This window comes from Vipera ursinii, assembly GCF_947247035.1.
Source record: "Vipera ursinii genome assembly, chromosome: 1".
Lineage (NCBI taxonomy): Eukaryota > Metazoa > Chordata > Lepidosauria > Squamata > Viperidae > Vipera > Vipera ursinii.
Genome location: NC_139512.1, coordinates 113527953 through 113541428, shown reverse-complemented (window position 1 = coordinate 113541428; position 13476 = coordinate 113527953). Strand labels below are relative to the sequence as shown.

General features: G+C 35.3%; 1 protein-coding gene across 9 annotated transcripts in view; it reads left to right on the top strand.

The window, feature by feature from the left end:
• DAGLA (diacylglycerol lipase alpha) overlaps positions 1-13476 on the top strand; it is a 130471-nt gene that overhangs the window by 89524 nt on the left and 27471 nt on the right. For 5 of the 9 annotated variants that reach the window (XM_083348352.1, XM_083348350.1, XM_083348354.1 and 2 more), the window contains exons 3-9: positions 2025-2130; positions 4420-4631; positions 6297-6398; positions 6973-7111; positions 8624-8711; positions 10352-10486; positions 11863-11940. In XM_083348352.1, coding sequence (XP_083204478.1) covers positions 2025-2130; positions 4420-4631; positions 6297-6398; positions 6973-7111; positions 8624-8711; positions 10352-10486; positions 11863-11940 — 860 coding nt within the window. Of the gene's footprint in view, positions 1-1991; positions 2131-4419; positions 4632-6296; positions 6399-6972; positions 7112-8623; positions 8712-10351; positions 10487-11862; positions 11941-13476 lie in introns of all 9 variants that reach the window. The other 4 variants (XM_083348355.1, XM_083348356.1, XM_083348358.1 and 1 more) reach the window with 1 other exon arrangement.

Genomic DNA, 13476 nt, shown 5'->3' with positions numbered 1-13476 from the left:
ACACACACACACAAACAATGAGAGCTTATTCACTGGAGACAAATTCCAGTGTTTGTGTGTGTGTGTGTGTGTGTGTGTGTGTGTGTGTGTAGACACACACACACACACACACACACACACACTAAGGGAAGATTTTTATGTCATCCACCAAGGCCAAAAAAAAAATCTAGGGTAAATCTGACCTTTTAGTGGCCATAAGAAATTATGTTTATTTTTGCTCCCAAACCCATTGTATACATGGCACAAACTGGATGTGTGCCAGCTACTTCCAATTTATCTGAACATACACTGGAATTTCAATAATTGCCCTCTTCTTGCAAATCTGGAAAATTGGTGGCTAGAGAATGTATCTTTTGGCTCACTCTGCATGTGGCATCTGATTCCCTAGGGGGATCATGACCTTTCAGAGGAATAGTAACATGAGCAAACCTCAAAATAGCATTAGCTCTGAGAGACTTCTGCATGTAGATAATTGAATTAGCTCTTCCACATTTATTGACATTACAAGATACACAATTTGCCTCTGCAGATGTGGCCTTCGCTACACAATCCTGCAGAATGCTCTAGGCTGGAAGATGTTAAACCCAGTAGCTAATTTCTGTGGGCTCTATTTTTCTGGTGATCAAGTTGAAGTGAACCATGAAATATTCTTGTCTGGAGAGATAATTCAACAGTATCCAGTGAGGTAGCATATCTGTAATCCAGATTAAATCTTTTTCCTTTATGTCTCATTATATGGATTTATTTATTGGTTATAGGAAATACAATGTAGTCTATATAGCTGAAGTTAATTTGTATGACTAAAGGGAATTTTCTCTAGAATCAGGAATGTAATTCTGTTTTGCCCTGCCTTCTTACCTGAACAGGAGCTAATTTTTTTTAAAAAAGTTTATCATCTAGTAATCAGAAAAAATGCTTCATAGTAAAATCAGATGCAGATCCTTCAGAGTTTTATGGAATAATGGAAATGATATTATAATGCTGCAAACAATTTTTATGCAATTATACATTGTACAAAATAGAGGTTGTGGTATTTTTTGTACATTTCCCTTTGTGGTGACAACTGCTTGTTTGTAGATTACTGTAGATATTAATTCATTTTGGTACATCCCTAGATCTAATGTAATTTTTATATTTTATTAAATCAAACCAATCAAATGACTGTGTGATTGTGTGTGTGCTTTTGTTTTTCCTTATGCCCATAAATTGTGATAACAATGTGAGTTATTTTTTTAAAAAAGAAACCAAAACAAACTAAATTATTAATAGTCCTATTCCTTTCCTTTTTACAGAAACCAAAGCCCCAAAACAAAACCTAATTCAAACACTGAATTTCAAACTTTCAAAATAGGTGACTATAACCAACAAAAATAGATTCATTTTTACAAAAAAGAAATGTTAACATCCAATACTAAAGACAAGCCCAAATCACGTCAGTTAGGCAATCTTCTGCTGATCTCCAAAAGCAAGGACACCAAGCCCAACATCTACTAAACGTCTCTGAGGGATAAAATATATTAAAAAGCCCATTTTCTGTCATGTTAGCATATTTTAAAATAAAAAGAAACCAGTTTTACACTTGTGGTGTAAAGTTCCATTTTTGTGACTAATTCACTGAATCTGATTATTCTAAAGAAGTAACCTAAACACTATTAATTCAATTTAAATATTCTAACGTCTCATAAAAATGTGTTATGAGTTTAAAGAGCTACAATTGATTCTTTGAAGACTTTTAACAAACATAGAATTTTAAAAAGCAATGTGTCTAGACCAGGGGTAGGCAACCTTGGCTCTTTTATGACTCATGGACTTCAACTCCCAGAATTCCTGAGCCAGCTCTGCCTCAGAAAAACTCAGCTATGCTGGCTCAGGAATTCTGGGAGTTGAAGTCCATGAGTCATAAAAGAGCCAAGGTTGCCTACCCCTGGTCTAGACAATATCTTTTGTAGAAAATTTGTAGTAACGATATTGATTTTGTCGTCAATTTACAGAAAGTTAATATTGCGCCCGGTGACCCTTTTCAGGCCCACTAGCCATGCCAGGCATTGTGGTGTTCCGTCGTCGCTGGTCTGTGGGAAGTGATGATCTTGTTTTGCCCGCCATTTTTCTCTTTCTTCTTCATACAACTTGGTAAGTGAAAATATGCTTAAGAGGAAGGCTTCTGTTGTTAGGTAATAAGTCATTGATATTTGTTTTGTAATTTTTATGTCCAGGAATTAATACTATGTTGCAATTTAAAATATTCTGCTAAAGTTCATATATACAAAGCAGTATGGAAGTGGATCTGTGCACGTAGAAGAGTTCAGGCTCAAATAATTCTTTTTTAAATTTTTTGTTCCACTGCTATGGTTCTGTAAGGCCTTCAGGGAAGTTGTTGGAATATCCAGATTATTCTTAATTCAGCTAAAAAGAATTGAAAAACAACAGAATTATTAAAGAGAAAGGGAGCCACAGTAATGATACCCATCGTTGTAATAGATAATAACTGATATGATATAAATCCAATCCAATCATACTATCAGTGTCAAAAGAAAAGATAGAATTGGTTTGAGGGGTTTCTGTGTAGATACTACCAATGAGAAAGCTTAACCATTTTGGCATCCAGTAAGAAATTATTAAAGGCAGGGCTTCTAGGATCAAACTACATTTTGAAAGCTCAAAACCATATTTGAGGCAAATGCAGTTCTTCCATATCAGCCCATTAATATTTTTGTAATTAAAGTGAGTCGTACTTAATTCCTAAGGGAAAAAAATCAATATCTACATTGGTGTTATCTTTATTAGAAGTAAATATATACAAAAATATAAACACATTTTTGAGATCTCCAGATCTTTTTGTTATACAAAATGTTACAAGAAGTTGATGGAAGTGAGAAAGGAGATGAAGATACGCATTGGGTTGGTTGGATGGATGGACAGTCTGACAGACACTCCCAACCAGAGATTTAACAGACAGGAAGAAAGGCTTCTTTTATGTGAAAGGTTAATAACCTCTCCTCAGTTCTGATACCTAATATTAATATCTGACCTCAGAATTCTTTTGCTGTGAGATTGTGTTTCCTGTTGTGAGATTTCAAGATTCTAATATAAAACAAATTAGTACTTGCTAGCCTAATGTCGGTTATCCAAACTGCTGTTCATAGACAAAATGATAGTTGGTGGTAATTGCATTTATGTGTCGTCTTCATCTTGTTCCTCATGAGCAAACAAATTTATGACATTTAAGAGCCTGTAATAGTTAATGTTGTGTACTGGGTTCTTTGCTCGAGTGAAGAGACGAGGCGAATGAGTTCAGTCAGAAACATTCTTTATTTGCTTGTAGGACCTGAACTGGGGAACAGGGCTGCAAATGCAGCTATTTATACCCAGGCCTCTAGGTGACGGCCAATAGGTTTAAAGCAACCTATTGCCGCCCTAGAAGCAGCCAATGGCGGCACTGGAGATGGGTTGTCTGAGGAGCTGGGAGCCGTTAGCCAGCTTCCCTGCTTAAGCAACCTTCCAGCAATCAAACCCGCGTGATACACTTAGTAAAACAAAGCCCAATACATTACAGTTAAGATGCACTGTATGTCTGTGTGTGTGAAAGAGAGAGAGTGCATGTGTTGGCAAGCATGGTAAATACCATGCTGGGATAGAAACATTGTAACTTGCATGTGGGATTTAAAAAGGGTGTGCCTGATAACATTTTCTCCTGCCCAATTGAAACGTGCTGGTTTTTGTCCTTCCCATTTCCAGGTCTCTTTACATGATGGAGAGACAGATTAATCTCAAGGGGATTGAGGCAGCCCTTTTTTCCCCCTTTCTATTGCAGAGAAACACAAAGTGTGTTCTGGGACACTATCCAGAAATCAGTATGTGGGTGGGGAAAAAACACGTTTTTAGCTAACCACCAGCATTTTATAGCAGCACAAGAAATGCATAACCCAGATAAATGAGTGATATTAATAAAATATAGCTTTGCTATTGGCTGAAGTGATATATTCTATTAACCGAGAATCCCATAACCACCTGTACTTAAAATCAACTAAAATCAACTTGACAGTCCATTCAGGAACTGAAACTTTGATTTCATAAGTAATATCAAAATAATTTGTCTGTGAATAAAATATTACACATGCTACAATATCTTAGTAAGTTTGTTATGGGATAAGCTTTTATTGGCAGCAGTTAATTTCATAAACTGCAAACAGTTTTGGTTATTTATATAGTACTAACTATTCCCAGGAATTAAAAAAGAGATATTTCCTTTCTCAGCTTATATAAAAACAAAACAAATGACAACAGGTTTTTTAAAACAAACAAACAAACAAAACACAACTAATAATCATTAGGCTTCTTGATCTTATATGGCTAAAAGTGTTTGGTCATGTATATATTGTCTCAAACTTTGTCTAGAGCATGTGGCTTGTTTTACGGCAGGTTCATCATCCTTTCTGTGGTGCTCTTTGGACTGGCGTACAATCCCAATGAGACCTGCTCTCTCAATCTGGTGGACCATGGCAGGGGTTATCTGGGCATCTTGCTCAGCTGCATGATCGCCGAAGTTGCAATCATCTGGCTCAGTATGCGTGGCAGCATCTTGTACACAGAACCCCGGGATTCCATGCAATATGTGCTATATGTCAGACTGGGTAAGAGACAGTGGCCAAGAGATTTTTATCAATGTTCGATCTTGATGCAGCTGGCTGTCATGCTCTCAAACGAATCTCTGTTCATCATATTTACAAACACTGAGTGATCCAAGGGCATTTTCAGTTGTGGCACCAAAAGTAGTCTGCATCTGGATATGCCTACTGTAGTTAAATAAGGGGCGCGGTGGCTCAGTGGGTTAGGACGCTGAGCTTGTCAATCAGAAGGTTGGCAGTTTGGCAGGTTGAATCCCGAGTGCTGCGTAACAGAGTGAGCGCCTGTTACTCGTCCCAGTTTCTGCCAACCTAGCAGTTCGAAAGCACGTAAAAATGCAAGTAGAAAAATAGGGACCACTACGGTAGGAAGGTAACAGCGTTTTGTGCGCCTTTGGCATCTAGTCATGCCGGCCACATGACCACGGAGACGTCCTTGGAAACGGAGATGAGCACAGGCCCCTAGAGTCGGAAACGACTAGCACACATGTGGGGGGAACCTTTACTTTTACCTTACTGTAGTTAAATATTATTTTCAAGTTTTACTACTTTTGTAGATGTGGGAAAACATGCTCCTGTTTCTCCCCAAATTGGAAAATATGCCTATTTATGCCTCCATAAAATTTTGTATCAATTTTTCTTCGGTAAATGCCCATTTATGAATTTTTATTGTTAAAAAATTCACAGCCATTAATTATATATATATATATATATATATATATATATATATATATATATATATATATATATATATATATATATATATATATATATATATATATATATATATATATATATTGTCTGATGTCTTAACAGTGGTGCATGGGTTCTATTTCTTGTATTCAGAAAAGACAAATGTTAGTATGATACTTTTAAGGATAAGTAAATATAGTTTACTATTCTGTGAAGATAAACATATACTATAATTATCTTTCTCAAACTCACCATTATTTCCACTGTTCACTTACCATGAGCTTTCATTTGTAAAAAAAAATCTGATGCTTATCTACCCTTCCCAAAAGTGTGTGTGTAATATATTATGTGATTCACTCCAAGCCTTAAAAAAAATGGCTACATACAGATATATGTAGATATATATGTGCTATAGAGATATAGGAAATAAGACATTTTGGATGCTTTCCTTTTTCATTTTTATAGTTAAGGTTCCCCATTATCATTCTTCAATATTTTTCTCCTAGAGAACTACATTGCATGTTCATCTGGGTAAAACCAAAAACGTTTTAGAATGACATTTATTTTTATTTAGTTATGGCATCGATGAAGGTCATGCAATCACTGATATATAAAAGTAATAAAACACATTATACATAGAAACACAAATACAAGTTTAACAATATAAGTTTAAATAAAACAGCAAATGTATATGTGGGCAATACAATATACCAGATGAAATATTAATTTAAGGTAAAACCATGAAAAAAATCAGGATATAGCACCATAGAATAGGATAGATGTTATAATTTAATATCTAAGCAAGCTAATCATTTAACTTCTTCTGGTGTGGCTGCAGTGAGTTCGTCACATTTAGAATGACACATCAGAATCGATATTTTTCTCATTGCCTAAGAATTGCTGCTAAGACATATGGTGAAATCAGTTGTTGTTACTGTTGTTGTTGTTATACCGTTGTACATGCTGTTCTTATTGTTCCAGCAATTTTGGTGATTGAATTTGTCTACGCTATTGTGGGCATTGTTTGGTTAACCCAGTACTACAGTTCCTGCAATGATGTTACTGCCAAGAGTGTTACTTTGGGTATGTATTTAAAAGTATTTATAAGTATTTAAAATCACATATAGTGTATTGAGATTTAACCTGTTCATAGTCCTAAACAATAATTTTTGAAGTCTTGGTATTTCGCTATTGTAATTTAGTTTTTCTAAAAACATTCGTGTACATTTATTCATAAGCATAGCAATAGTATTACAACTAAAAGAATATAATTTTTGATGTCTAACTAGGCGGTGCCAAAAAAAAGTGCTATATACATCTATATACATTTATGCCATGATCCTGTGATGGATTGAAGATGTAGACTGAACAAAGTGGTAATGCATATGTAATTATTTGGGGTCACTATTATTATCCACAGTATTTTTACTCATTGAGGCTTGCTTGATATCTCTCATTAAATATATTTTGTGATATATTTATGATGCTACAGAATCTTCAAGAATATCAGTAGTGTTATACAAGAATTATCTTTATCTTGTCAAACAAAATCAAACAGGGAGTATTACTCAGTAAAAAAGGAATACATAAACTTTAAGAAAAAAAGTACAAATGAGTGAAATCCGCCACTTACAACCTGTCTTCTCTATTTCACTAGGAATGGTTGTCTGCAACTGGGTGGTCATTTTGAGTGTCTGCATCACTGTCCTGTGCGTCTTTGATCCAACAGGACGGACTTTTGTTAAATTGCGAGCCACAAAGAGGAGACAGCGTAATCTAAGAACATATAACCTGAGGTAAGAAAATTGTAATTGTAGAAGTTGATTCAGGGTTTTTATAAAATAGATTTCCAATTTAGATAACTGCAATCTATTGTTTTTAATGTAGATGAGCACAATTGAGTGTATTCAATATGGCAGCAAATAGTGCAGTTTATATGTTGGGGATACTTTTTTTGAATTGTAAATAATAAAGGCCTTGTAAGCACAATTTTGGTTTCTAGGTATACTTTAAAAATATATTTTACAACATTTATATTTCTTTTTACTAAAGGTCAATTGTTTGCTCACAATTATACTATCATGTACATTATACTATCATGTACATTAGACTAAAAGGTAGTGGTTTAGCCAAGATCATCTAAGTATAAATGGAATACATTATATGTCATTCACTCCAACCACAAAAAAATGTGTTCTTGGTTTGTCATAACTGAATAAGCCAGGAGTATTTGACAACAAAACGGTATTTTCAGCTATGCAATTTTCTATTTTTTTAAAATAAAAAAGTTAAAATAGATATGCAAACTTTTATAATTAATTCAGTCTAGACAGTGTGATTTTTCCCCCACAAAAATATAGAGTTTGTGACCAAACATACAATATAACATTTTCCATCATTTTGTTTTCTTTCACAATCCATAGAGGATCATACTTCTGTAATATTGCCTAGGTTATATTGGAGATTTGAACTGAGCAGAAGTCCTTATTGGAAAATATGGTTCAGAACCTAAACAGAGTGCTGAAAAATACTGAGTAATTAAGTAGCAGAACCTCCCATTTTAAAAATGCTCATAATGTATTAACTGAGAAGTAGAGTAAGAGCTCAGTCCATCTGTTATTAAATACTAACTGACACTGATCGTATTTGAAGTAAGAGCTACATATTTTGAGAAATCCACAAAGACAAAAAAGCTTGAACAATTTGAAGAGAGCATACAAAAGGAAAATGTTTCCTTTATCTCTTAAACATAAAGACTCATTTAATCAACAATGAGTCAAATAAGAAACAGACATGAGGATGCTATGTGACCACCTTCCTCTGACATTTTTTTTCTAGGGTGACTTATGTATCTCTGTAATGTAACTGTATTCCAGCAGGTGGCAGAACTTAGTCTACTTTGGCTGAACCTGAACAAGTTATGCAAAGTTGGCTCAGCTGCTATTTGGATGGGAGACCACTGGGAAATCCCACAGTTGTAAACTGGACTAGGAAGTAAAAACAAACAAAAAAAGCTTTGGAAGAAGACAATGGGAAACCATTTCTCTTCTGTTGCAAAAGAACATAATTACTAGGACCTGAGCTGTATTTGAGGGAGACTTTACTTTTACCTTAGAAAGTAACTATAGATTGTAAAGAGTTCTAAATCTGTCACTATTCAAAAAATTGTGTGGAAGCTTTAAGACAGATGACATTCAGAACTGTTCACAATTTCATTCCATATTATTCCAGTGTTTATATATTCTTGATGTTAGGCTCTTGATGTCATTTTGATCTGATGGTTTCATTTGACTGTGATTTTTTTTAAGGCATCGCTTGGAAGAAGGCCAGGCTAGCAGCTGGACCCGCCGTCTCAAAGTTTTCCTCTGCTGCACACGAACAAAAGATTCACAATCAGTAAGCAGCTACTGTCTTTTCATTAAAAAACAAATATAAGTCAGGATTTTATAGTATTATAGTATGAGTACTATGGGTGATGATGAGAGGAAATATGGTACAAGTATCCTATCAGTATATTCTACAGATGCATGTTGACCCAGTGGTGCTCTTGTAAGAATAGAAAAGCTTTTCATAATTGGTGCAAATAAACCTTTATTTACAGATAAGCTGTTCATGCTTGCTTAGTTGCAAAAAAAGAAGTCATTTGTAATGTAAGAAAATTACTAAGCTTTAAAAAAGGCCTAAAACTATTGAGCTGGCTAATTTTAAAATATATAGTAATCTTTTATTATCAAAAATATGATTAAAATGGAGTAATCAATTATTTAGATTATTTTCAGTCATGAAACCTTTGAAACAAATTCCATATTTGACTTTAGGCAAAAGTAAAAGTATTAATAATGTTCCTCAGAACCATCTAATCTTGGCCTGCTTGTAGCTGTTAGACATTCTATTTAATATGTGGTATCTGATACATGATATTGAATTGTGCAGGTTTGTTCAGCCATAGTGTGTTTGCTAAAGAAGAAATAGGCCAAGGGTGTCAAACTGCCGGCCCTTGGGCCGGATGCATCATAACAAAACCGCGCCCACCCCATTGCCAGCAATGGCAAAAAAAGTTGCGATACGTTGCGACACATCATGTGATGTCGCAAGTTTGACACCCCTGAAAGAGGTGCACTAATAGCAAATACTGCTGTATAAAATGAAGCTACCTGATCTACCACTCCCCCCCAAAATTATCTCTGAATTCCAGAGGCTAGAGATGAGAAATGTTGGTCTCTAAATTGGTCTCTAATATTACCTTGCCTGTGAGTTTTCAAAGTTTAGGGTTAGAGGCCTTAAGTTGGTTGCCTTAAGGATTGGAGGGAGAATCCTAGCCTAGATCAGTTATTGTTATTTTGACAGATATGATACAGTAGATAATGTATTGGATAGAAAGTGAGAGGCCTAATTCAAATACCTTCTCCGCTATTTTGCTTAATGCCTGCCCTTCAACAAGTTGTGTCACAGACCTGATTTGCATAATAACTTTAGTATATAACATGGTTTGTTGAACAAGCCACATTGGCATGATTCACATAATGCTTTCATGGTGAGAGGATGGTAATATCATGCTAAGCCAAAACCAAGCAAACCACATTATATGTTTATCTATCTGGCCATAGTATTTCATATTAGTTCATCTTATTGACTTGCTTTTGCCACATTATATATGGATTCAAGCATTGTTTCTTGACTACATCATGAGGAAAAATTGAAGTAATGTTATGTATGTTATTTTAAACTTCTTAGAAGTAAAGTTTAATGCAATGCATTCAGCAAAGTGTAGAAACTGATAATCCAGAAACAGTGCATTTATACATTATACCAAGGCAGGATTATTGTTTATTCAATAATGGTTGCCTAATTCACACATAAAATAAGTTATAAAGGATTTACTTACATACCATGCTTTTTTTTTAAAAAAAAAGCTAACTACATTGTGGTTTTATATGATGTCTTTAGCAATCCAACAGACTAACAACTATTTCAAGCTCTTATCTCTTGCTTGTTGCAGATTAGTTTTTCACCTTTTCCTCTTTGGATTTTTTCAGGATGCTTACTCTGAAATTGCATATCTCTTTGCTGAATTTTTCCGAGATCTTGACATAGTCCCATCTGATATTATAGCAGGTCTTGTTTTACTACGTCAACGACAAAGGGCAAAACGCAGTGCGGTGTTGGATGAAGTGAGTGTGAGGAATTCTCATTTCAACTGTGAAAAGTGGACAAAGTAGACTAACATTAGTTAAAATCACATACTGTGATACATTTCATTTTTGAAAGCTACCTATCCCTTCTGAGCTACTTATAGTTTCACTCTTTTTTTTTATTGACAAGACTGAATTAATAAATATTTGGGTACTGAAATGGAGGAAATTATGTTTTAAATGTCTTTTAAATATGAGATAAAATACACCATAAAGCACCAATTCTCTCTGATCTGATTTTTTTAATTAACCACTTGACAGTTTAATTTGATCTGAGTACCAATTGTAGGAATTCATTGAGCAAACATCTAAGACAACCTGAGCAGTGGCAAATACCATATATTGGATAATGAACACATTGCTTATTATGAAATATGGTGGCAAATATGCTATTAAACCTTCTTTTCCTCTTTCTATGTTTAACCATCCAGAAGACAAAAAAAATAGCTTAATAGTAGCCAAGCATCTCAACTCCGCAATATAGGTCACAACCAAAGCTGTGTAAAAATAGTGTGACCACAATTGAGCACAAAGTTTCTGTTGCTAAGTGAGACAGTTGTTAAGAGAATTTTGCCCCATTTTACAGCCTTTCTTGGAACAGTTGTTAATTGAATCATTGCTGTTGTTAAGTTAGTAAAACAGTTGCTAAGTGAATCTGGCTTCCTGATTGACTTTGGCTGTCAGAAGGTCACAAAAGGTAAATCCCGTGACACCAGGATAGGGCAACCATCATAAATATGAGTCAACTGCCAAGCATCTGAATATTGATCACATGACTGTGGGGAAGCTGCAGCAGTCATAAATGTGAAAAACGGTTATAAATCATTTTTTTCAATGGTGGTGTAACTTCTAACAAGCACTAATTGAACTGTTATAAGTTGAGGACTACCTGTAGCTGTTGCCATAGGAAAGTCCAATAACAATTAGAGTTATTTTAATTTTAATTAGTTTCAGCCAAACAAAAAAAAATTCTGAACAATTTCAAGGCTGATAATTATTTTAATTAAGCCTAAACGTTTGTGGATTTGAGTCCACCTTATCAGATGACCTTACATGTGTTCTAGTCTACAAAAATCAAGCCATAAATGTATTGTTCTCTTTGAGGGAGATGGGTTGTTCAGAAATGTGAAAAATGAATAAAATTGTCTGTGAGAAGTTATAAAACTGACAGTTGGTTTCACACATTTCAAGGCTTCAGGTTTAGTTTTTAAAAAAAGTACTAAGCACATACTGAAAATAGTGTAGTTTCCAACTGCATTAGTTCAAACGAAGTGTTTACTTTCCTTAAGTACAAGTTGAATGTTTTAGTTATATATATATATATATATATATATTCTAATCTGTATTATTTACAGGCAAACAATGATATCCTAGCTTTCTTGTCGGGAATGCCAGTTACCAGGAACACAAAATATTTGGACCTAAAAAACTCAGTAAGTTTTCAGATCATTTATTGCAGAAAATATGCAAACTCAGTGGATCAAAAGAATTAGTTGTTCTGTCTTTCCCTACATAAACTCTTGTTCTGATCTAAGATCTATTAGAGCATAATAACACCGTATCTTGCCAAAGCAGACAGCAGATGCTATTTGACAACTAAATACTGTCAAAGTGAAGCTATATCAAATTAATAAATAAATAAAAATAAAATAAATAAAAATAAAATCACCAGAACCAAATGGAGTACACTCCAAGGTTCTGAAGGAACTGGCAGATGTGATTTCAGAACTACTGAACTATATCTTTCAAAGATCCTAGAGGACTATATCTTTCAAAGACCTAGAGGAACTACTAGAGGACTGGAAAAAAGCTGATGTAGTTCCCATCTTCAAAAAAGGGGAAAAAATGGATCCAGGAAACTACAGACTTATCAGCCTGACCTCAATACCTGGGAAGATTCTGGAAAAGATAATCAAGCAACGATTCAGTGAACATCTAGAGGCAAATAAAGTCATTACCAAAGGCCAACATGGGTTTGTCAAAAACAGATCATGCCAGATAAATCTTAATGCATTCTTTGACCAGGTGGCAAAATTAGTGGACCAGACGAATGCTGTGGATATAATATACTTGGACTTCAGTAAGGCATTTGATAAAGTAGACCACACTACTACTTCATAAGATAGAAAAATGTGGGTTAGACCAGAGTTCTCCAACCTTTTGGGCATCAGGGACTGGTTAGGTGGAGAGAGATTTTTCCATGGACCGGAGGGGGTGTGGTTTTGTGTGCTGCCTGCATCCTATGGATGGGGCTCTCCTTGTTTGTGCAGCTGGTTGCTGGCATTCCGCAGCCTGGTACTGGTCCACGGACTGGGGGTTGGGGACCCCTGGGTTAGAAAGCATCACCACCAGATGGATTGATAACTGGCTGATCGGCTGTACAAACAGCCTGTAGTCCTCAATAGAATTGCATCTACATTGAGGGGAAGTGTGTAGTGGGGTGCCCCAGGGCTCTGTACTGGGCCCAGTGCTCCAACATCTTCATCGATGATTTGGGTGAGGGAATAGATGGGGAATTCATCAGTTTTGCAGACAACACTAAGCTGACAGAAATAGCCAACACTCCAGAAGATAGGCTTAAGATACAGGAGGATCTGGACAGACTTGAACACTGGGCACTATCTAACAAAATAAAATTCAATGGTGAAAAAAGTAAGGTTCTACATTTAGGCAAGAAAAACCAAATGCACAGGTATAGTATAGGTGGTATCTTGCTCAATACTGTGAAAGGGATCTCAGAGTCCTAGTGGACAAATCACTTAAATACGAGCCAGCAGTGTGTTGCAGCTGCCAAAAAAGCCAACACAGTGCTAGGCTGCATTAACAGAGGGATAGAATCAAGATCACGTGAAGTATTAATACCACTTTACAATGCCTTGGTAAGGCCACACTTGGAATACTGCATCTAGTTTCGGTCACCATGATGTAAAAAAGATGTTGAGACTTTAGAAAGAGTACAGAGAAGAGCA